We start from the raw sequence: 23,052 nt of genomic DNA on the forward strand, positions 1-23,052 counted from the left end.
TGATTTGGTGTGACATGCGCAATAATGCGCCCATTTTTCAACTGTATCATCATGGGCGTCAAATGTAAGGGCTTTTCGAGCTCAATAAGGCGAATATAGCAGTAAAACGATTTTGCTGAGTTACATGACACTGTAACATGATTTCTCTTGGCATGTGCGATAATTTGCTTTTTCTTTAACCTTATAATCATGGGTATCAAATGATCGTGCTTTCTGAGCGTATTAAGATTAATAAGGTTGTAAAGCTGTGGAACTGGTAATCTATACACTATGGGTGTGTTCCGATTCGTGGCTGCGTCGTAGCAGCCACGATTTCGTCCGCAGCAACAGGCGATGACGGACACAGTGATGTGTCACTGCCCTCCAAGATCGCGTGATCACTTGGATAACGAATGACAACGTGCCGTTTGCGGTCACGAAACCTATAGTTTTCCGGTGTGCCTACGGTTGGTATAAACAGTTTTTAGGTGTTCTTGGTTTGGTGTCATGGTGGAGATCGGACCGTGACAAACAGTGGTGCCCGTTACGTGCACAGCAGGCGGCTGCGATATTGTATCTCGTTTGTGGGCCGACGTGCAGGCTAATTGGGAAGATAAAATGAAAGGAAATCACCCAACGTGCTTGTGTCGCCCTCGCTTACAATTTTTTTTACTTCTTCCAGCGTTTCCGGTAAAACAGGAGCAGCCACGTATCGAATGAAAAGGCTCGCCAGTTCTTTTCTTTGTCGGTTCCCGTACACCACCCGTGCGCGAATGCGTTCAGCTTGCGCGTATATGTTATAGCGACGTGTGTACTTGCACCGGATGTGTGTATACCGTTTACGGCGCGCCGCGCGATTTCTTTATACTTGGCGCAGTAGCTGCGCGGCTCGTTTCTATGCGCGGTCGACTGGCGGGGCGTTTTAGGCGTTCACTTTTACGAATTTCTCTTATCGATGAAACGAACCCGGTAGAAGAAGGGTGAAAACTAATATAAAAAAAAATATTCCGAATTGGAAGGCGAGGCCGGGGGGGGGGGGGGGGGGGGTGTGCATAGCCAAAGGTGCTAGTGGGCCCCTGAATACGCACGCGGGTACGCACCATACCCAACAACTGACCAAAGCGTAGCACATAAAACGAGCCTTCGTGTTTCGGCGCCGAGTATAAAGAGAACTCGCGTGCTACCCCGGAAGTTATTTCGAAATGTATTTTTTTTTCTCCTCCGCTTTAGCCTTTTCTGGTTCTGTGTATACGTAATTCGACGGTAAAAAAAAAAAAAATTAAAAATAAAAAGAGGAAGGCAAGAAACTTTCTTTCCAGACGCCGGCGAGGCGTAAAAGGCGCCTTGTATAACGCACCGCGTCTTCTCCTGCTCCGCTGCGTGCGTCCAGGATGTAGGTCTGTGTGGCGAGGCTGTCTCTTTACCGGGCACGGTGTTTGTGGTGATGTGCTTCGCTTCCTTCGGCGGTGGTCGGCGCCTGCAAAACGCGTCCATGCCGTGTGGCCGCTGGTCGCGAAACAAGCTTCGCGCATCGATCAGTTCTCCTCCGGCACGTCCTACGTGTCTTTCCACGCACGCCCCCTTTCCCGTCTTGCTACTCGCCGTGCGTGCGTGATTTCACTTCTCTTTTCCTCGACACAGTTGCCGGTGGGGAGAAAACGAAATTACACGAAAGAAATTCGAAGCAGTTCCCGGCAGCGTGAAAGGGCCCCCCCTCCCCTCCTTCCCATCACAGAAAGTATTACGAGGCATGGGTCTGTGGAACTCAGAGGAAGCACAGATGGACAAGGAAGCCAAGTGTAATGGCGCTAGTATAGGATTGAACGATTTTTTTTTCTTCTTCTTTTCTGTTCCATTCTTGTCGTACGCTGATGTGTTCAGGTGGAACGCGTCAAAGCAGCGCTGGACTGCTGGTGCATTCTCTCTCCTTCCGTGCATTGCTGAACTACACCAAAGGCAGCAACAAGATAGAGAGTGCTTGGACTATCCTTCTGCTATCTCAGTCTGCGGTAGCCAGTCGCCAGTTCGCTGTTTTCTTCGGCAAGCAGTGTTTCTTGTTAGCGCTGAAAAAAAAAAAAAGAAAGAAAACGGAATGTTTTTTTAGGGTAATCTGTCAGTCGAGTTTAGCTTACTCCTCCTTTCCCAAGTAGTTGCACACACGTTGTGAACTCTGCAACTGCGAATGCGACCAGGTATTCCGACGAAGCCACGCTTGCCGCCGCGGGTTAATGTAAGCAAGCTCATTCAGGAGATGGTAGTATACGCCGGAGAGTCCGGTATATTCAGTGTTTGGTGTGCGTATTATTGGTTTATGCCGTTCCAAAATTTTGACCACCTGAGGATCTTTAACGTACGTTGACATCTCACAGCACACGAGCGCCTTGCTTTCCGCGCGGCTCCATCGAAAATCGGCCATCGCGGCCAGGATAGAACCCGGATCCTTGGAATGTAGAGCCGTCGTGGTGGAGTCAGTAGAGAGACTTAGCACACCATGATCCGCGATCCGCTACCGTGATTCGCCACCGCGCGTTCCATTGCGCATGCCCAGATCACTTTGATGCCGATAGATGGCGCCACATACTTAATGTCGGCACATAGACCTGCCGCATCGGAACCAATCAGCTTGTACGCCCCGCCCACGCGCGGTAGAGAGTCACGGTGGCGGATCGCGGATCACGGTAAGCTAAATCTCTCTAGTATGCGCATGAGTTGCGCCTCCCACACTACAGTAACTTTTCGGGGTGTTCGATAGTGTGGATGATTCGCTAATTAGTCTACGGGGTCTAGTGTACGCGATACACTAATGCATTTCATGCACTGTCGACGTCAGTGCCGCGGCCAGCTTGCCGTGCCGTATACGGCGAGGAGACTCCATAAATGGAATGGGGTTTTCAGAGTGTGCTTCAGTTTGGAAATCACGTTTATTGTCCGAAGGCAACGGTTAGTAAACGAAAAATATGTTAATTACTAATTAGTTAATTTCAAAATATAAAGTTACCTCTGGAGCGCCGGACGGCTGGCAGCTGTATGCAAGTGGTTTCCCTGATGTATACCTCAAATGTTATATTTTTTAACCCTTGGGCTAAAGTTAGCTTGGACACCCGGTATATCCACACTTAGTGACTGCGCCTAATTCGCGCCCTATCTGCAAAAACCACATGGACATGACATCCATGTCCAACCAATTAAACTGTCCGCTTAATGAGCTGCCACTAAACAGCAGTAATGCGACACCGCCTTCCGAATCTTATGGCAACATTACTGATACGCTGCACTGTATGCGTCTGTGCGGCATGGCGGTCAACCAGCCAGATGATTGTATCGCGACCAGACTCTTTTTTTTCCCTTCTCGCGCGTAATATTGTGCGATCGACCTCTCTTAACAGTGCTAGCCAACTGGGCTCGAGAAACTCGGTCATGGTACGTGTTCACTTACGCTTCTGGCACCAAGTCTCCGCGGGGGCAGTATATATACCGTCATTTCTTCATTTAACGCGCGCCCCATTTTCGCGCTCGCGAAATTTTGAAAACGAAACTTCAGGAGAAGGCAAATGTATCTGCTTCGGATATAGACCTAGTCGTATGGCTTTGATATTTTTTCTTTTTTTTTCTTTTTTTTTCGGTCTTCTCATCATGCAGCGTTTCCGGTCCGTGCCGCCGCAACGATGACCATCTCTGCACGTTAAAAGCACTGCAAATATTAACTGGCCGTGTAGCCTCTTAGTCGTCATCATCATCATCATGCCAACAATGCGCGGCCAATCAACGGTGGCTTAGGCCAGCCGCCATCGCCTTATCATCTGCTCCCACATGCTTTTTAATCATATACGCCCGCCTGAGCCTTTTCTGTCCCTTGGTAGGTGCGCCTCATTTTGGAATGCACTAATTATTCTTAGGTTTGGTTTGGTTTGCAGGCTTTAACGTCCCAAAGCAACTCAGGCTATGAGAGACGCCGTACTGGAGGACTCCGGAAATTTCGACCACCCGGGGTTCTTTAACGTGCACTGACATCGCACAGCACACGGGCGCCTTACTTTTCGCCTCCATCGAAAAGCGGCCGCCGAAACCGGGATTCGATACCGCGTTCTTGGGAACAGTAGTCGAGCGCCGTAACCACTGCGCCACTCCGGCGGGGCTAATTATTCTTAGGTGGGGAGGGAGGGGGCATTGGTTATATCGGCTGACGTCTTCTAATAATCCACTAACTAGCAATAATGACGCCGATGCTGATCGTATTAATGCGCGCACCGTTTAGCGGCTGAATTCTCGCGATGAAAAAAAAAAAACAAACAAAAAGTGCCTATTAAGACCGAGTAAATACGCTACTCCGCACGCGTCGTCATTCCATCCCGCTGCTGCGCGTCGATCGTCCTTGGTCTCGGCTAAAAAGATACGCTGGTGCGGCCGGTAAATGAAGGGCGGGAAAGGAAGGGGAGGGGGCGGCTGAGAAGTGTACAGCCATAGCCACGCGGGCCCACTTCTTGCCGAATTCGATTGGTCGCCACCGCTCGATGCAGCTCCGTGGTGACGACGACGACGCTGCCGCGTCATTGGACTTCCTTGCGGCGCCGAGCCGACGCGCTAGAGAAGGGCGCGGGGGGGACCACAACAGGGGAGCACACCAACTGCCATAGAGCGTAACCCTCCCCACCCCCCTTCAACCCCCCTTTGCCACAACCCCACCGCATCGACTGGAAGACGACTGCGCTGCTCTTCTTTTAGGCACCGTTGCCAGCACGATCTCCCTCACCGCCCTTCCCGGCGTTTCCGCCCCTTTTTTTGCCGGACGCCGGCGGACAGAAAGTGCGTACGCGCAAGAAGGCCACGTCGTGCACATTTTGCCCGGACGTGATTCGATAAGCAGTGGGAGAAAGCTCGGTAAGGGATTACCGGTGGTGTGTGGGCCTCCGTCTTGCTGCCCGCTGACCTGGCCGTTGCCCAGATCCGATGTGTGTGTATAAGATGTGTGCCTCGGGTCAGTTGCAGCATGAGAAGTTTCATTCTGAGGCCCAGTGGGTGAAAGTTTTGTGCTGGAAATCTGCTGGTTCCAGCAGTGCTGGTTCACTAGCACATCCCCGGCGGCTGCTAAGACCATAGCTTCCCTGGTACCACCAAACCAAACCATCACATATAATTCTGTTTGGATAAACCAAATGCAAAATGTCCTTTGATTTGTAAATAACTTCCTGAAAGATTGTAAACAAATGTTAAAGTAACTGTTTGTGACTGTTTTTGCGCACAAAACAAATTGGAAATAAAAATAAAATGCTCATGGTCAAGTTACGGTAAGTCGTAGTCATCCTTTCTAAGCCATGCAGTGTTGCTCACAGTAGAAGCGTGCGCACAGCTTTAAAGGCCCACTGTCCACCCTCCGGTCGAAAATATTTTCTTCCCCGGTGGCTGTGAGACTTCGCCCCTAGAACGCAAGGCCGCAAAATGTTTTTGAAAAGAGTAACTAATAACGCAGTTACAGCCACCGCAATCACCCGATTCTGTCATGCCTCTCTCCTTCCGTTCCCTCGCAAAGGTTTTTCACTCTCCTGCCCGAGGTCGTCTAGCCTCCGCAATACAAATTCCCCTTCCTCCTCCGCGTTTGGCGGGAGGTGGGGCGTGGCTCTCCGCGAGCGCGAGAAAAAAAAAAAAAAAAAAAAAAAAAAAAAAAACGGTCGAGGGAGCGCGCGCCGCTGGATTCAGTCTGGCCGTGGCGAGGGAAAAGCGCGCTGCGAGCGGTAGACACCCACCCTTCTCCCGTCAGTCAGCGAGACGGACCAATGGACGTCGTTCGCGGTACGTACGTCATTATTGTGGGCCGTCGGTCCAGCGCAGGAAACGGGGAAGCTGGCTTCCCAAAGGAGAGCATGAGAGAGCTTTGAATTGTATTTTCGATGCTTTGCGGCGCGCGTGTCACTGTAGCATTTTGCACAGACTATCTCCGGTACCTGATCGAATCACTGGGCTCCTTTGCTTAAAAGGGCCTTCCCTGGACAGTGGCCCTTTAAAACCCACTCGGAAAGCTGCAATTTAAGCAGCGACAAAGCATTTAAACAACTTACATGCAGAATTAATACACTGACATGTTCTAATATGACATATTCTAAAATGTTATGTTCATGTATTCCCCCGGCTCATTAATGGTGCCCCACAATGTTAGCTTGGCATGGTTAATAAGCAAAGCTCTCTCATTTAATTTCAGTCCCGTCACAGTTTATAGCAGCGCAGGTCAAGAGATTTAGGTGAAATATTCTAGCTGTTTGTTGAAAAAAAAAAACCACTGCAAAAACAATGAAAAAAACGTTATAAAATGAGCAGCAAAATGTTCTTTACCGGGAACCTGTTCACAACCAGCAGATCATTACACAAAAAGCACTAGTAAGTGCATTGCTGGAATAAGTGCAACAAACAAAACACTATAGTTGTTTACTGGGACCAGCAGAAAATCGGTAAACACCTTGCTTTGGCCGGGCAACCAGCAGACTTCTTGCTGGTTCCAGCAGAAACCAGTACAAGCATGTAGATTCCCATTAACAATTTTTTTTACCTGGTTGGGGACAGTTGCTTGTTGATATCACTGTAATACTGGTTCATTTGAAACCTGAAATCAACAAACATAGGTCTTATACAAATGTGCCAGCACTAGAACATCGCTTCAGTGTCAGTCATTCAGTGTCAGGTAATAAAAGACTTAGGAACGTGTACCATTACTGGACTATCATCTCCATCTTGCTTTGCTCATCTGACGTTACAGTGTTAGTTGCCTAGCAACAGTACAAGGTGAGGCACTTGCGCTGTCGGTCACTCATCAAGATGCGACCGGAGACAGTCACCAGAATTTGAATCCCGGCCTCGGCGTCTGCGTTTCGATGGAGGCGAAACAGGGTGGCGTCCGCGTGCTGTGCGATGTCAGTGCACATTAAAGAACCCCAGGGGGTCGAAACTTCCGGAGTCCTCCACTACAGCGTCTCTCATAGCCGAGTTGCTTTGGGACGTTAAACCCCAAAACCAAACTAACCAACCAGCCACCAAAATTTATTAACTCAATTCTGTACTTGTATATATACGCCATCTTTATCTCACAGTTTCGTCAGTAGAACCCCTTTATAGTGAAGTCCTTTGGACCGGCAAAAATCTTCACTATATCAGGGTCTCTACTATATTAGTTTTTCGTCATGACAAGGCCCCTAAGGTTCTGTCTGCTAATTAAATGGCTGCCAACCGAACGCGTCTTGTTGCTCTGTGACAAAAAAATATATAATAAAACACCCTATAATACCCTCCACCCCTCTCTGATCATCTCTTTGTACATTTCTTTTTTTCTTTTTTGCAGTTATAAAATTTTTCGTTTGCATCTTGCAGAAGTACTTGTTCGGCATGAATGCAACATATGGCTACGAACACAACTGAGTTTGATTTCATGTAAAAACGAAAGCCTTGCATAAACACGGCGTTTTCTTTCGCTGTTTCTGTCTTTTAAGAGGCAGTAGACTGTAACTGACCGAAATGACCGCAAGACCCAAGCGCGGCAAAGCTGCACATGCCGCGCCTCCACTCTTTGCCACCGCTGCCCCGTGCTTCGCGTTGCTCAATGCTGCGAAAGTTTGGTTGTTTTTTCCCTTCCCTTTTTCCGCACTTTTATTCTCTTTTACTTTCTGAATGGACCGCGCCGCCTTCCTTCCACGTTCATTACCAGCTTTAGTGTTTTTTTTTTTTTGTTCCTCGCTACGCGGCGCACGCTTTCCCTCACGACTCCAAGGTCTATGTAAAGTTGGCTTCTCCTCAGAGCTAGCGAGCCTGATGGTAAAGCTACTTAAAAAAAAACGGAGTTATTATTGTTTTCTTTTTCCAAAACGAAAAATTTGCCTCGCAATCCTAGATAGCCTGCATGCGGCGATGTCATTTCACAAAACGTACGTCGCCGCGGCTTAACAAGAATGTCTTTATTATAAAGGGGAATAAATGTACAGCTTTCAATGGGAGATGAACTGGGACCTCAGTTTAGTTTTATTATATGAGTTTTTACTATTTCAGAGTTTAGCTGGGTTCTATTCTTTTTTTTTTTTTCTATTTATGGGGGGGGGGGGGGGGGAGGGGTGTACAAGTCGGGTCATAATAATTGTGTATTGGATGCAAAAGTTTGAAGCTTAAGGATATTCAAGACTTTGAAGGTTACTTACTGTGCTGAAAACATGTTATTACAGGACAAGGAAGAGAAGAAGAATAAGCAAACAAGACTGATGCAGAATTGTGTCTGTGTTTCTTTAAAATTTTTCTTCTCCTTATCCTGTAACAAAGTATGTTGCCATCGCAGTAAGCAATTTTCAAAGTTATGACACTGTTTGGGAGCACAGTTTACTGAGACTTGAAAGAACCGGTTACAGGCCAAGAAACCAGTTTGGTCAGGCCACATTTTATTGAATTCCGAATTTTTTAAAAATTTAATGTGCACATTTATGTTCTGCAAAGATACAACCCTGCACAGGCAGCTGCATAGGTCTAATTAGACAATTAATATATTATTCATTTTCTATACCTTCCTTACACATTAAGCAGGAGAAGAAGAAGGAAACAGGTCAGGTCCAAGTTACTGAATTAAGCAGTCAAAATCAGCATGGCATCAAGGTTCCTAAAAACATGGATAGAGCACAGCCTGCCAAAAGCACAAGCAATAAAGATGGAAAGTCAGTAGCTGCAGTTAAACTACGAGACATTTACTCACGCTGAAATTCAACTAGGTTTGACGGCATCTGCTGGATTTAATGGTTACAAGTGTATTTATGATTAGCTATAGTAACCATAAAGCCTAGTGTCATGAGACAAGTACGTACAGCGTGTTGCAAGGACGCCGGGAAAGAAAAGGGGCAGCATTCCTTCTTCGATCCCTTACATAGACAGCAGTGCTTGCAATCTCTCGAGCGACAATCCTGGTACAATTGTGCCCCCTTTGATTGATTGGAGCAGCACTGGGACAGTCAATCAAGCTCAGATAGTGCACACTCAGTGCTTAGTCAGCAGGTCGGCAAAATGGGGTCTGGCTTGTTGGAGGGGTTTGCACTTTTACTTGAATTGGTGCTGGCTTGCTTGTCCATTGATTGCTGCTGTTGCGAGTGGGTGGAACTCTGGGGCACAATCAGAAAAATGGCTGGAAACATGCTATGAGCATTATCTTATCTCTTATGTTCTTTTGCTTCTGTGCTCTGCAGTGCTTTTTATACTTAATGTGTGCTGCTGGCTAGAGTTACATGCACGCAAAAGATGAAATGTAGACTTTTGGTTGCGCACCCGTTTTCTTTTTTTAATGTACAGTTACTTAAAAAGTGTGCAAGATTTATAGGCCATTCTGGAATTCTATAAGAAAAATAAAATAAAAAAATTTGAACATAGTTGAAGTTGCAACAAAGTCTATTTTTGCATTTTATAATCTCCCAGTTATTAAGGAACACACGCCTGTTTTCACGCTGACATTTTTTATTGTTTTTTTTAAACCATTCAGCACATCAAGACAGTTAGTTGCTTTTGGATATTTCTGTTTTTTTTTTTTATCAAGTCCCCTTTTATTGTTTGCTCTTGTTCTGTGCTTTCTTATGAGAATGGCTTGTTTTTGAACATATGCTTACTGAGGTGAATCCACGGTTGGAATCTTTATGATATGCAAATTGTTGTTACTTGTTTTTGGCAAACCTTCCATTAATTGTCACTCAGGAAAAAAAAATCAGATTCCACTGCTACGATCTATTCTCTCTGAAAGCTTGTAAGTCAGAATTTGTTTACCTTTCATTTTCTCTTTAGCTAGTCTAGCAATTTGCGTGTTGGGGTAGGTGTCTTAAATCTACCCATTTCAGTGTAAGCATTAGGTCCCAAGATAGCTGGAGGGCTCTGAAATACTGCGAAGGTCATCAGCCAGAGCTCATTCGAAGCTATATGGTCATATGCAACATGATGGTATATGCTAGTTCAGGCCTTTAGGGTGGTTCCTGTAATTACACCAAAATTCCCATTTTGTAGCGAAAGCTACACTGTGCTAGGTTTTCAAGCCGTTGACATGGCACCGTGTGCCGTATGCTGGCCGTAGAAGAAGAACAAAAGAGGAAGAAAAAGATAAAGAAGAAGGAAAAAAAGAAGAAGAAGAAGGAAAGAAGAAAAAGAGGAAGAAGACAGAAACTCCACTATAAGCGGAACCTTGGCGTAGCCAGGAGGCCATAGCTTTTGCTACACCATTAGGCTTAACCGTAGTTAAACCACAGCTAATTTTTTTTTCCATCTGCGTATCCTGTTGCATTCTCAAGACTTTGTGCACCAGTTGATGAGAAAGCAAATGCTGAGAGCATATCCGCTTCATCATTCTTGCTTCACTTCATTATGCACAGTCCCGTATATCTAATTAGCAGCAGTACAGACTAAGTTCATTGAAATAATTAGGAAAGGGCCCAATTTATGGCAATTCAGAATGGTGTTACTATGCAGTATTTGAATGCTGATATCTGACATGGAAGCTTGTGGGCTCTTTTACTGCAAATGTGTCATTAAATTTGGTCTGAGAAGAGTTAGGCCTGTTTTGGGACTGCTAGAGGGCTACCTTTAATGCCAAAGAACATTTGCCTTTTCTTCGCTTTCTGGATTTTCCTTAACCTGTGATAAGTGGATATAAAACGAGTTAAGCACTTCGTTGGAAGTAAATTTGAAAATCACCGAGTCTGCGAATCTTCTGGTTCATTCATAACGCATTGCAACACGTCAAGAAGCCTTCCTGAATTTGACTTGCACAAAAAGGGCTGGGTGATGCCCGGCAGCATCCTCTTTCCTGTCCTAAATGCTTGCACCGCAAGCAAACTTACAACAGGAAGCCCCCTGGTTAGTCATGTCTGCTGCAGATTTGAGGGTTTTGCTGTACATTATAGCAATTTTTCCCACAAACAGTCTGGCGCGTCTGTTTCCGTTTGAAAAATGAGGAATGGCACTTTTTTTTTCTCGAGGGATGCTGCCTCTGTTAAAGCTGGATTGCGGACAATTTGCGCATGAGACAGCGTAAACTGTCCACATGCGAAGAGGAGAAAAGAATTGCACAACCTCGGTCAGGGCGTACACAATGCTCATAAACCAGCAAGGCAGATGCATCAGTTGGCACTTGTTCGGGGAGGCTTTTGACTGCGGTGCCTTTCTCTCTACCTCACTAAAAGAGGAAGCCGGGAAGGGGGGCGCCAAGGTGTTTATTGCCGTTTGCGGGCCGTGTATAAAGAGTGACCCAGCAGACCTAGGCGGTGGCGGCATTTCGTTTATTGGAATTTAAAACAGTCACTGCGGGTGGTGGTGGCGGTGCTCTAGGGCGGGGTGCAGCTGGGATGATTTGAGGGCAGGGCTGATGCTTTTATAGCCTCTGCCTGGCCTGTTTGTTGTTTCTGGGAGGAGGTGAGGTGAAAGGCTTTCCTTGGCGGTCTGCGGCAGTCGCAGAAGGATGGCAGGGTACGCCTGGCCTGGTATGTGACCATGCAAGAACAGGAAAAAAGCGCACTCTCTGAGCCTTTGCAGTTTTCTTTCCCACACTCTCTTTACACTTTTTCTTTTTCCTCTTTGCTTTGAGATATTGGGGAAGGTCATACTCAAGGTAATGCCTTTTATAGCTTAGTCTTTGGCTGAACTGGGGGGATTAAGCTCAGTAGGATGCAGAAAATGATTTGGCACTTGGCTCACTAAGGTTAGCAGCTAAAAAATTAAACTGGCATTAGTCGTTGCTGCTGCCTATTTTCATTCTCAGTGGCATTTACGTTCATTCTTTTATTTCTCTTGGCATTTATGTTGAGCACACATTTTGGGCTTTTGAAGTTTGTGCATTCTGGAATAAGTGCTTAGAGGCACTGGCATATTTGACAAGCTGGCAGCTTCTTCAGGCTGCGCCTTCCACTAAGGCATGTTGAATGGCTCATGATCTGTGCACTAGAGACAAGCAGTTACCCAAGCAAAAGTTGAAGTGATAACCAAGTGGAATCGCATAGGCAGCTCACAGTGAGAAAGAGGACTCACACTTATCTTTGCATGGATAAAGTACAAAAAGTAGGTACAGTTTCTGGTGTGATAACTTGCTTGGAAACCATCAAAAAGGTTGTTGAAAGCTGTTATTAAAAGACGGAACTGTGCAAAAAGCACAAGACGACAGAAGAACACACGACGAGTGCAGTTCTGTTTTTCAATAATGCCTTACCAATTAAGGCCCCCATCACATTCTATTAGATGTTGAAAGCTGGGGAATCATGTAACGGAGTGGTGTGTTTTGGGTGAAGGTTGGGGTGCATTGTGGTTAAGCGACTGGTCTTTAACTTTTTTCATCCTTTGCTGGGGAAATATTTTATGCTACATTCTGGTGTTGATACGAATTTCACAAACAGCTCACAGTTGACTTCAGTTGTTGCTTTTTCTAGACTTCTTGATTTTCTTTTTTTTTCCTGATTGTCTTGTGTGGCCAACCATAACACGTTGAGACTATTGTCTGTTTGCTTTTCATTTTTTTTTTTTCAAAGCAAATGGGCCATACACCCATGCGCACAAAAGAGTGATGTGCTTCTGACAGTTGTCCTTAGTGTGTCATTCACTTTGGTGGGGGGGGGGGAGCGTGTTGTTCCCCTTGAGTGCTTCTACGTTGTAAGCACCGAATGTGTCCCTGTGAATGAACGTACTAAACAGAGTGGAAGAACATTTTTATGTTTCAATTGGTCTCAGGGGCATGCAGAGGCTTGTATTTGCATAGTGTACTGTCACATTTTTGTTTGTGGTACATTAAAAGTGTGTATAGCTTATTGGGAAGTTTAGTTGTAAACATTTGCTTATTTCTATAATCACAGCAGACAAGTTGATGGCTTAGTTTATTGAGTTTAACTTCCCAAAGCGACTCAGGCTATGAGGGACGCCGCAGTGTAGGGCTCCGGAAATATCGACCACCTGTGGTTCTTTAATGTGCACTGACATCGCACAGCACATGGTCGCTTTGCTTTTAGCCTCCGTCAAAAAGCAGCCGCCGCGGCTGGGATTCGATCCTGCTTCCTTGGGCACAGCAGACAAGGGCCGTAACATCTGAATAGACAAGTGTCGCATGTTTTGCATGTCGAAGTATGAGTTTCTACCGGACCATTCACCTCTTGACTACTGCTGCTAATACTACAACTACTATATAGTAATACTGCTTCTATTGCTGTTGGTCGTACCATTAGTAACAAGGGAAAAGCATCAGAAGAAACTGCAAAATGTTAATAAAAATGTGAGAAAGACTGGCCAGGTAGAGAAATGAAGGGAGCACACACATCATTTTATGCTGCAACTATCAGAGGTACCTGCTGCAAGTATGACGCCTGAATAACTAGGCACCTAGTGTACTCTCTACAGTGTGAACATGGCCTGTGCTAGGTCGCTTGTCCCATGTGCATGAAATGTGAGCAGTACGAAATTACAAAGTAAGAAATAGAATTATCATCATCATATAGGCTGTGGTTTCTGGTGTCTCTTTATGCAAATGGACATAAAACACCAGATCATCAGATGCAGAGCAGCAAAAAATATAAAAAATGGGAGACATTAGAAGCTGGACTGTAATCCATTCACTATTGTTTCCTTTCTTTTTTTCTGAACAGGGTTTGACAAAAGGCTAAAAACTGAAATGATAGATGGACTACGCCTTCAGTTGCTCTTATTATCTTGACTTGATTGTGTTTTCTGGTCTTGGCTTAGTGGAAGATCAAGTGTCAAGGCACGTGACACTACAGTTAGGACTAACTTTCTGTCATTGTGCAACATACACAAATAGGAAAATTACATGTGAGATTGTTATTTCTCGAACAAGAGTATATTTTGCAAATACAAATTGCTGCTTATGTTGTTTGTTATTGTTGGCATCGGAATAGCGCATGGCAATTTATAGGGGAAGCTTCTTTGAATATTTCAATGTAACACAGGGAAAGAAATGGAAAAGGGCGCTATTTTAGTGGGATCATACTCGTTTGTTGTAGTTATAGTTTTCAGCTTGCGAAAATTGATAGGTAGTTGTTCCAGCAGCGGTTAGCTAGGTAGTTTTGCCATAATGCCATACTCGCTGCCACCCATCTAAGATTTTTGCTTGCATTACGAGTTTCTGAGCAAGATCAAATCCCACGACATATTGTCCAGCCCTTGTATTATATGACACATACTGAAAAATGAAGGGGCCGTTTCAAGACATCCTAGTATCTACTGTACACATTTTTATATGCGCGGCATAGTCTTTGAACAAGTGTTTGATGGAGCAGAGAAAGGAAACTGTACCGAGCGTATTTTTTAATTTCTTTTACAGCGAGGCACTCTCGCTAAAGCGCAGCATTGTCGCTTGCTCGATGGGCATATACAATAGCAAAGTTAGTGGAAAATAGCCTTTGTGGCTCTTTTTTTTTTCATGAAATGTGAGCGACGAGCGGAGCGCAGGACGGCACTGCTTTTTGTTCCCTCACCTTTAACTTTGCGGACATGCGCATTCAGCGCTTCTTTTGTTCTCCTCTTTCCTTTGCTGGCATCCCAATGGCATCACATTGCATTTTGACAGTCTCCAGCTTCATTGTTTTTTCTTTCCTGTGCCTTTTGTGCGAGGCTGTTACTTTTTTGTTCTTTTTTTTTTTGTGATGAGCTCTTCTTTCTTTTGCTCATTGCAAACCAGCTGTGTTATTTTTCTCTCCGTCTCTAATCTGTCTGGCATTTTTCATATTTGCGTGTCTCTGTTTCTTTCTCGCCACTGCAACACCTGCTTTCAACAAAGGGCGCGCGTGTCGCGCGCAAAATCTGCTGGAAAAAAAGAGAGGTGGGGAGGGAGGAGGGGGCCTCGTGACAGACGCGTCTTTCTTTTTTCCGCACTCCCTCCACAAAGTGCAATGAAGGCGGTCTATGCATTCTGGTTTAGGCCTAACTTTGGATCCCTGAAGTTTCTGAGTAGCAAGCCGGACAGGAAAGGTTGGGAAATCGACAGCCTCTTTTCGGTCTCAGTTGTGCGTGTTCTAGTGACAGCAGTCGTTTGATCGTAGGTGTCTGTCGTGTGTCGAGGGTGAGGGCTCCGCGTCAGGCTGCTAATTGCTCGGTATGCTTGTGTGTGGCACGCTCAGTTCACAAGCGTACTGCATCGTCGAGTTTCATCGGTCGTGCAGACGTGAGCACTTGTTTTCGAGAGCAGCTGCGTTGCCGTTTTATTTCTCCCGAGTGACACTGGATCTAGCCCAAGTAATAAGCACCAGCAGTTTGCTCTCACGGGTAGAGGGAATGAGGGCAGGATTGCTGTCCTATTGTCTGTCACAAGGGGAACAGGGAACATTAGAGTATTTTTGTGTATATGAAGAGAAAAAGCAGAGCTAGCTATTTTTCTAGCATTGTACCTGAAACATTGTTGTTAAGGGCAACAATTTTGTTTGGCTGCTTGAGTGACTCCCATGTTTGTGTAGCACCCCTCATGATACTTAACTAGTGCTGCTGTGGTAACGTTAGGTTTACTGCTGTGGCTCTCGGCTACAACTCTCTCATTTTGAGCTTTCTCAGGTTGCAACGAATATTTGTCCTTACCGAGTTCCATTCAGGAGTCTACCATTCCACACATATTACAGTGTTGTGATTCGAATCTCTGCTCTCTAATGTGTAAAATATAAATCTCTTTAATTCTTCATTGTGTTACTGAGCACTGGTAGAAAGCAAACTATATCCGACAAATTTCTGTTAGCAACGTGGCGTCCTTCGTCCAGAATGGAGGACATCATGTAAAACATATTTTCCTGTGTCCAGTGTCTCGAATGTGGCAGAGTGATAACTTACTTGACTGGTTATATGAACTCAAACACACTTATTTGTCATTCTTGGATTTATTAGCAAGGTTCTATTACAGGGTGAGGTCGGTTTATTTGGCTAATAACAGTGTAAAAGAATAACTGCAGAAATTTCTACCAAACATGCGTAACTAATTGTTTCAAGTATGCCCTTTTATCATACACGTGAGTTGAGCTGACATGTTCACGTCAGCTGCAGCTTTAAAGGGCTCTTTACTGGCTGGCTTTCTGCACTCAGTATCAGGATGAAGGGTTAATGTGGGAAGGTGCTGTTTAACTCTGGTCTAACATAAAACATAGCATGATAGCTTCCCTTAGCAGCTTAGCTTAATTTCATAGCTAGGACGCTGATGCCTCACAGATAAATGTGTTCTGTTGTTTCTGCTAGTGCTAATGTAGCAGCGAATCCAGTAAGGCTCTATGCAGCACCGAGATCTACTTCACAAATGTCTAAATAGATCAGGAGCTGTGTTAGGCCATTTTTTTGTACAGCAGAGATCAGGAAGGACCACTTGTAAGCGTAGTGAAAAATTTGTATGCAGTGAATGCACAATGACCATAATCTTGGCACAGAAGTGATGCAATGCTAGTTGAGAAGTGTGCCGGGCAAAGTGACATGAGCTGTGCACTGTTATTTACTTCATATTTACCAAAGTAACGGAGTGTTGCATTGGGAAGAGTTGTGTATAAACACACCTTAGCGTGTTTATACACAACTCCACCTGATGCTGAAATCTTGAGACCAACAAAGGCTGGGGTTCTATTAGAACAGCACAGTAGGCGGTGAAAATCAAAATGATAGAGTTGAAATTCTGTAACAAGAAGAGAGCAGTGGGGTTGGAGGGAGTAGCATTAGTAATGGTAATTTATTGAATTATAAAAGGGATAAGCTTGGATGGCACTCTTAAGGAAAAGAGAAGATAACCGATCAGCCATTAGCTTAAATGAGTTGAAGTCAAGTAAAGGAAACTGTAGCGGGTTCTGTAGAGAGTCAGTTAGATTGATAGCATATGCAGATTTGGGGGGATAAAAGGCTGGAGCTAGCGCAGGTTAGGGTTAGTAGAAGATAGATGAGAACTGTCCCACACGGCTTATAGCCTGGCTTATGGCAACTCTAATGATGAATTAATTAGACACCCCTCCCGTAACTTGAAGCACAGCTTTGGGTGGTGAGGAGCTTTGTTTGTGCAAAGCACTCTACGTCAAACACTATGCTTTTTAGTAACTGTATGACTTTGTTGCTTAACATTATTATTTTTTGGTTAACTGTTCAGTTTCGATGCACTGCTCGAGTTGAAGGACTTCACGCCGATATATTTGTTCATATCTCTTCTTGTATCTGATTCGGAACATGTGGAATACAAAACCTGAGATGAACTTCACTCCCTATTTTCCATTTGTTTACAAAGAAAGTAAAGGGATCCATTTAGTCTCTGTTTTGAGCGTAATATGTGTGCTTCATCAAACATTTATATAATTTTTTTTTATGTCATTAGTGTTGGGTGTGAGCCCGGAAGCTATGGGATAATTTTTTATCATTTTTATGCGTCTAGCAATCTGTTAAGAGTTGTAGCCTATTTTCATTTGCAAAATTAAAATGGAGCAAAGACAAGGAAAGGAAGCCATACACATCTAGGCACGCACTACAAAAAATAAAATTTGCCCCATATGTATAAGAACCCCTCTAATGCAAGTCTCAAAAACTTATTGTTTGCTATTCCGGCCTACTCCGATAAAGTGGTCGTAATATCCCTCCTAGCTGATGGCCGTAGAAGTAAATGTATTGGCATCAGCGAATTTTCAGTCTGTCACACAGATAATTGGACTGCGGAAAGAAGCATATGTGGGGCTGCTAGCAGAGTTTTATCTCTGCTGTCTTTGTGTTCCTGATAGCACCGGCAGTCAGCCGGGGCAGTGTAGTCATTTTGAAACACGTCACAATGCCGCGTGCCTCTTGGGGTGAGCTGGAAATTTCCACTTTCTTTGTGAAGAATTGCTTTGTGATTTCTTTTTCACAGTACATAAATTAATCACATCAATTTGCTTTGAATCTTTACAATACTACCTCCAGGACATAACTCTGTCCGGTGTGTTTTCTCTGGACGCTAACGTGTTCTATTTTTTCTGTGCAACTCGGCTTTAAAGGTTGATCAACAGTCAATACTGACTCCTTGTCAAGTGAGCTTTATCTGTCTTATTTGGTGGTATGGACAACAAAAGTACCATTGCTGGCAATAAGACATTCATTAACAGATGCACAGTACCTTACAGAGCAAGCATTTCATTTCAGTCTTTCTATGCCAGTTCGTACTCAGCCTGTATATCACTGCGCAACTGCTACCTTTTTGTGTGTCGCTTGTGTGAGAATGTCAGGCTGCTTCAACATATTTACAGTAGACAACACTACAGTACATATGTCAGCTGTCATGTATGAGTAAATATGGGTCATCAGGTCTGATGTATTGATGCAAATGTATACTCAGAGGCTATTTAGGACCCTTCATTTCTTAACCGTTGTACTGTGCATATATATGCACGGTACACACACGAGTGAGTGAGTGAATGTTTGATGGAGCTTTTCAATAGTGTCAGTTGACTCATGATGTGAAGTGTAATTTAGCAGCTTCACGGTTAACCTGCAACAATTGTGCAGAAGCTTTAGTATTGCTCAATTTATGATTTATCTGGAACCCTTTTGTTATGATATCTCTCGTACATAGCTCAAGTGCAGGTTTAGGACATAAAACCTCACATATATTCCATTTTATTTTTATCGCAATTGGTTGGTGGAAGAAAAAGATCTAAACTTGCAACCTAATAGAATAGCAAGGTTGGTCTAACTGGTGTGTGTATGTTGTGGCAGACAGCAAGAACAGTCAGAAATATAAGAAGGAACCTAAAGAGGCATCATGCCTCTCTCTTTTTGTCATCCATCTTTGTTGTTTGGCACACTTTCTCCAGGTGTCTTGCTGTCCTTACAAGGCAGGCAAGTCAGAAGGCATTTAAAGTAGGAAGTTGAAATGAGAATCAGCATTCTAGTGCTCTTGTTTTTTCTTGTTCTGAAAACTGAAGCGTGCTATTTCTCTTCTTCATTCTCTACCATGGCACGTGAGCCTTTGGCAGCCAAGCGGATTGTAAAGTCGACCCTCTTTTTGAATGCAATTGTTTCTTTCTTTTTTCCCTCTCGTTCCCTTGTGCAGAGAAGATAGAGCGCAAGTACCAGGAGCTGAAGCTGGCCGGGGGTGAGCTGCTCCTGGTGGAGTTGCAGAAGGGCCCCAGCGGCCTGGGCCTCTCGCTGGCGGGCAACAAGAACCGCAGTCGAATGAGTGTCTTCGTCTGCGGCCTCCACCCTAATGGCCAGGCCGCCCGTGACGGCCGTATACGGGTGGCCGACGAGCTCCTCGAGGTACACCTTATTTTTACAACCCCTGCCACCCTTCACCTCTCATTTTTTTTTTCACCCTGAATGACTGGTCTAGTTAGCAGTTATTTAGAACAACTTATATGCTTGCTTCTCACAATGTGTGTACTATATATCGACACTAAGGTTTGTTAAACTTGTTTTTAAAATGTGCCTTGCTTAGCACACCCAATGTGTGGTTTCTCATTCTGTTTGCTAAGCAAGACATGCTATGAGTTATGCTGTATTGGCTGGGGTGGTCGTAACGAAGGGAACCGAGACTCAGTTGAGCGTGACCATGAGCAGAGCAACTGATGTTTATTGAATAAGCACACATATTTATGATGTTGGCACATGCGACTCAAGGCAGCCTATAAACAAGTACACATACACACAAACGAGCACATAGCCAATCCATGAAACTGAAACAAGGACCGAAACTCATTATATAACAAGTTAGTATATTTTTTGATAAATGCAATCGGGTTACTCTGGAAAAATTGTGTGACAGGTTAAGCTCTGTTGCAGACCATACTGTGTTGTAGGTATGTTACACTCGAAGTTTGCAGTCAGCTTTGAGTCTAGCACTGCCAGGAACTATGGTCACTGTGACCTTGAAAACTGGCCCATGTAGATCTCTATGCCTTTCACTGAGCTGAGTTCTTCCGAGAGCACAAGTTGTTCGTCTCAGTAAGCAGCTTTGTTTTCAGGAGGCCATCACTGCTATGTGGCAATGCATGCCAGATGCTGTTCAAGTTTTCAAGTTGTGGCATTGTTTTCTTTCATTTGCATGCGGAGTGTAATGTGAAGGTTATATGTATTGAGATGAATAGAAAAAATTTTGAAGAACTGAGACGTAAGCACCATTTCAGAATATAGTGTTACGAGACATTAAAAGTGATCTTAAGCAACTCTGTTGCTCAAGCTGATGGATGGAAATTCTCACAGTTTAATGATAGATGACCATTCTAGCATCATGTCATTAAACAGTGAGATCATGATTTATGTTTACCTATAGTGGATAAGCTCTCATCTTCATCTTGAGTTGTGGATTTTTTTTCTAGCCCTTCACATATTTTGTTTATGCATGCAGAATGCCAGCTCCTACCTCCATTCATGACATTCACTTAGATGCTCATTTTCTTTCTCACCTTGTGTTGTGACTAGCATGTTTTCATTACTTATATGGTGGTGTTCATAGCTATCAACCGAGTAGTTATCATCATCTCCCTTCAGCTATATGGCTATGATGAAGAGCTAGGAAACCTTTCTGGTGACCCACAGTTGAAGAAAAATACAGTCTTGTCCAGGTCTTTAATGCAGATCTGTGCCACTTCGAGGATACAGCACTGGACTGACAGTATACATAGCAGACGACTGCAATTAAAGCTTTTCAGTCTGCAAAGCATGAGGGTGCTGCGAAATAATACAGATATTGAGGAAACAGGCATTGCATGTCGCTGTAATAAACAGTAAGGGTATTCACATCACGCAGCTTACTGATAGGAGCAGTCTGGCCCGAGCACAGCTGCTGAATCATTCATTCTTCTGAATGAGGGCAATATCATTTTTTTTAGATGCTGTCGCAACCCACCCTCAAAGTCCATGTGGCATAAATTTAGTAGTATTGATAAAGTGCAAGGCTTTAGAGGATATGGATGACTGCCACGAACCTCTACGTAGTGCGTTCCTGACTGATATATCTACGGATCTGGCTGGCGTTTTCCTTGCCTAGTTGACACCTAATTTGTATAGGCTATGATTGGGTTGGATTCTGCATGCCCATTCGTGAGGCAATGTGCAGCGGTCTGTTTCAGGGCAGAAGGCACTGTAACATTCAGTGTGTGTTGCTGTTCCATTAAAATGACTTATTGTAAAGCAGGGGTTCTGTGACTGGGTTCCGCAGAACCACAAGGTTCCTCGGAAGGCTTTTTGGCTTTCCCATGGACCTGCAAGTAAATGAATACCTTAATCTCCAACTTTTATTTACCTACTGTAGTTTTGCTCTAATCACACTGTAACTGTTAGTTGCAGTGATAAGTTGAACACGTGTGCAGATAAAGTGTGATTGCACGGTCGTGATTGCCACCCTAACTGTTTCGGTTTGGACACTGGCACGTTCTTCTCGCAGCTTGAGAATCAAGAACTCCAAAAAAATTGTGTGCACGATGCTTCTTCAAAATGGTTTTTTTGATCTCATGAAGATAGTGAGCTGGTTAGAGTATACTGCTAGTTTGAGATGTCTGTATATTTTCCTGTGCTGGGCATGCAGTGCATGCTTGTATGATTATTTTATCAGCTCATATCAGGCATGCTGCTTAACTCACACAGGTGAATGGGGTCGTCATGTATGGCCGTTGTCACCTCAATGCCTCAGCCATCATCAAGAGTCTTCCTGGTCCCACGTACAAGTTTGTCCTTCACAGGTGAGAAGAACTGCTCAGAATCTCTAGCATAATTACCTTGCATAGTGGCTGCCTGCATCTGTTTCAGCTGCTTGCTTTGGCATATCCCACTGTAATTCCGTTTTGTGCATCTTTGCGGCGTATTCTCATGTCTTGTTCCTTTTATTTAGGGCAAAAATTTTCATTGTGTTTCACATTGTTCAAGTATGCTGTTTTGATAGTGCCAATACCTCAACGTGGCCGTGTACAGTACGGTCCACTGTTAAAGGGAACATGAGATCCTGTGGCGTGGCTTTGCAAAGTGCTGCCGCCGACCACTGACAAGAATGGACGGCACCAAGTGCATGCTCGGGTAGAGCAGTCAGCTGTGCTTACTGTGCATGCACCTTGTACAGTCGTTTGTCACTGGCTTTCTCGGGAGTGCTTTGTAATGCGCTGCAGCAATGCGATCTCATATTCCCTTTAACAGTGAACCATACTGTACAGGTGCGGCCATTATATTACGGAGCACTTGCACACCTTTTGTAAAGATGATACGATGTTTACTCGGATCCCTACGGGAACAGATCAGTGACATGTACAGCCTCGTCCACTTCTAGCTGTAACACGGTCACTGCTTTCAAGGTGTCATTGCATCCGACCCAGCCACGCAGTAATCTAAAGTGGCTGGCCATGTGAAGCAGCACATCCGTGTCTCTGTGTGCTTGCATCGCTTTGCATCGATATCTGCCTGCATAAGATACAATGTTGCTTTAAAAGCAGTGACCGTGTTCTAGCTAGAAGTGGACTACCCTGTACATACATATGTGTGAGGTTTTCGTGATATTCACTAGGCTACCTCAAAATAACGGCTTGAGGGGCTGAATACAATTCACTAGGCTACGCTTGAGAAAATATTTGACCGCCGAGGCGTGCTTCATATTATTATGGCTGCTACTGTATGTACTGAGATTTCAAGGCATTTAGAACACCAGGTGGTCAGGATTGATCCAGATCCCTTCACTGAGACAGTCATCGGCATTCAGGTTTGTTTGGGAAATACATATTTAAAGACAGTCTAAGCAACATATATCCTCGCTCCTTTTTTTTTTTTTCTTTTTCTGGAGATATGATTTCTGTGGATGGCGACAACTTGTCTGTATAGTAATTTTATTTTGAGGTTTTCTCGTCATGTTTGCACTCACCTTCCTCAGATTACAAGGATGCTGCTGTGCAGCTGTGGGGACAGGGCGTTGTCTCCAGTGGTTTGCCATTCCTTTTCCCCTAATCTTCCTCCTCTTCCCTATGGCAGGAGAGAGGACGCAGTGGAGGACATGGCGGTCAAGCCCCTCACCCAGTACCCCATGCAACTGGATGAGCAGGTGAGAAAAAAAAAAAAAAACGGGCGATCAGTCTTGCTGTTTTCCTGGCTGCGCTGTCACTGGTGGCGGGTAGATTCACTGGCAGCATCTGTGGGAGA

The 23,052-nt window shown here is 44.6% G+C and overlaps 1 protein-coding gene and 1 long non-coding RNA gene across 3 annotated transcripts in view; one reads left to right on the plus strand and one right to left on the minus strand.

Annotated features, from left to right (window-relative positions):
* The window catches only part of LOC146181288 (multiple PDZ domain protein-like), a 233,072-nt gene that overhangs the window by 180,245 nt on the left and 29,775 nt on the right, over positions 1 to 23,052 (plus strand). For both annotated transcript variants that reach the window (XM_084576335.1, XM_084576336.1), the window contains 3 exons: positions 18,989 to 19,194; positions 21,520 to 21,614; positions 22,885 to 22,954. In XM_084576335.1, the coding sequence (XP_084432461.1) occupies positions 18,989 to 19,194; positions 21,520 to 21,614; positions 22,885 to 22,954 (371 nt within the window). The remainder of the gene's footprint in view (positions 1 to 18,988; positions 19,195 to 21,519; positions 21,615 to 22,884; positions 22,955 to 23,052) is intronic.
* On the minus strand, positions 1,318 to 8,851 carry LOC146181289 (uncharacterized). The gene is made up of 3 exons (XR_014700192.1): positions 8,802 to 8,851; positions 6,428 to 6,571; positions 1,318 to 2,042 (listed from the first exon to the last, which is right to left on the minus strand). It is a non-coding gene; the product is annotated as an uncharacterized LOC146181289 (long non-coding RNA).

Source organism: Amblyomma maculatum, chromosome 8 (assembly GCF_055883805.1).
Source record: "Amblyomma maculatum isolate TAMU_Amacu chromosome 8, ASM5588380v1, whole genome shotgun sequence".
NCBI lineage: Eukaryota > Metazoa > Arthropoda > Arachnida > Ixodida > Ixodidae > Amblyomma > Amblyomma maculatum.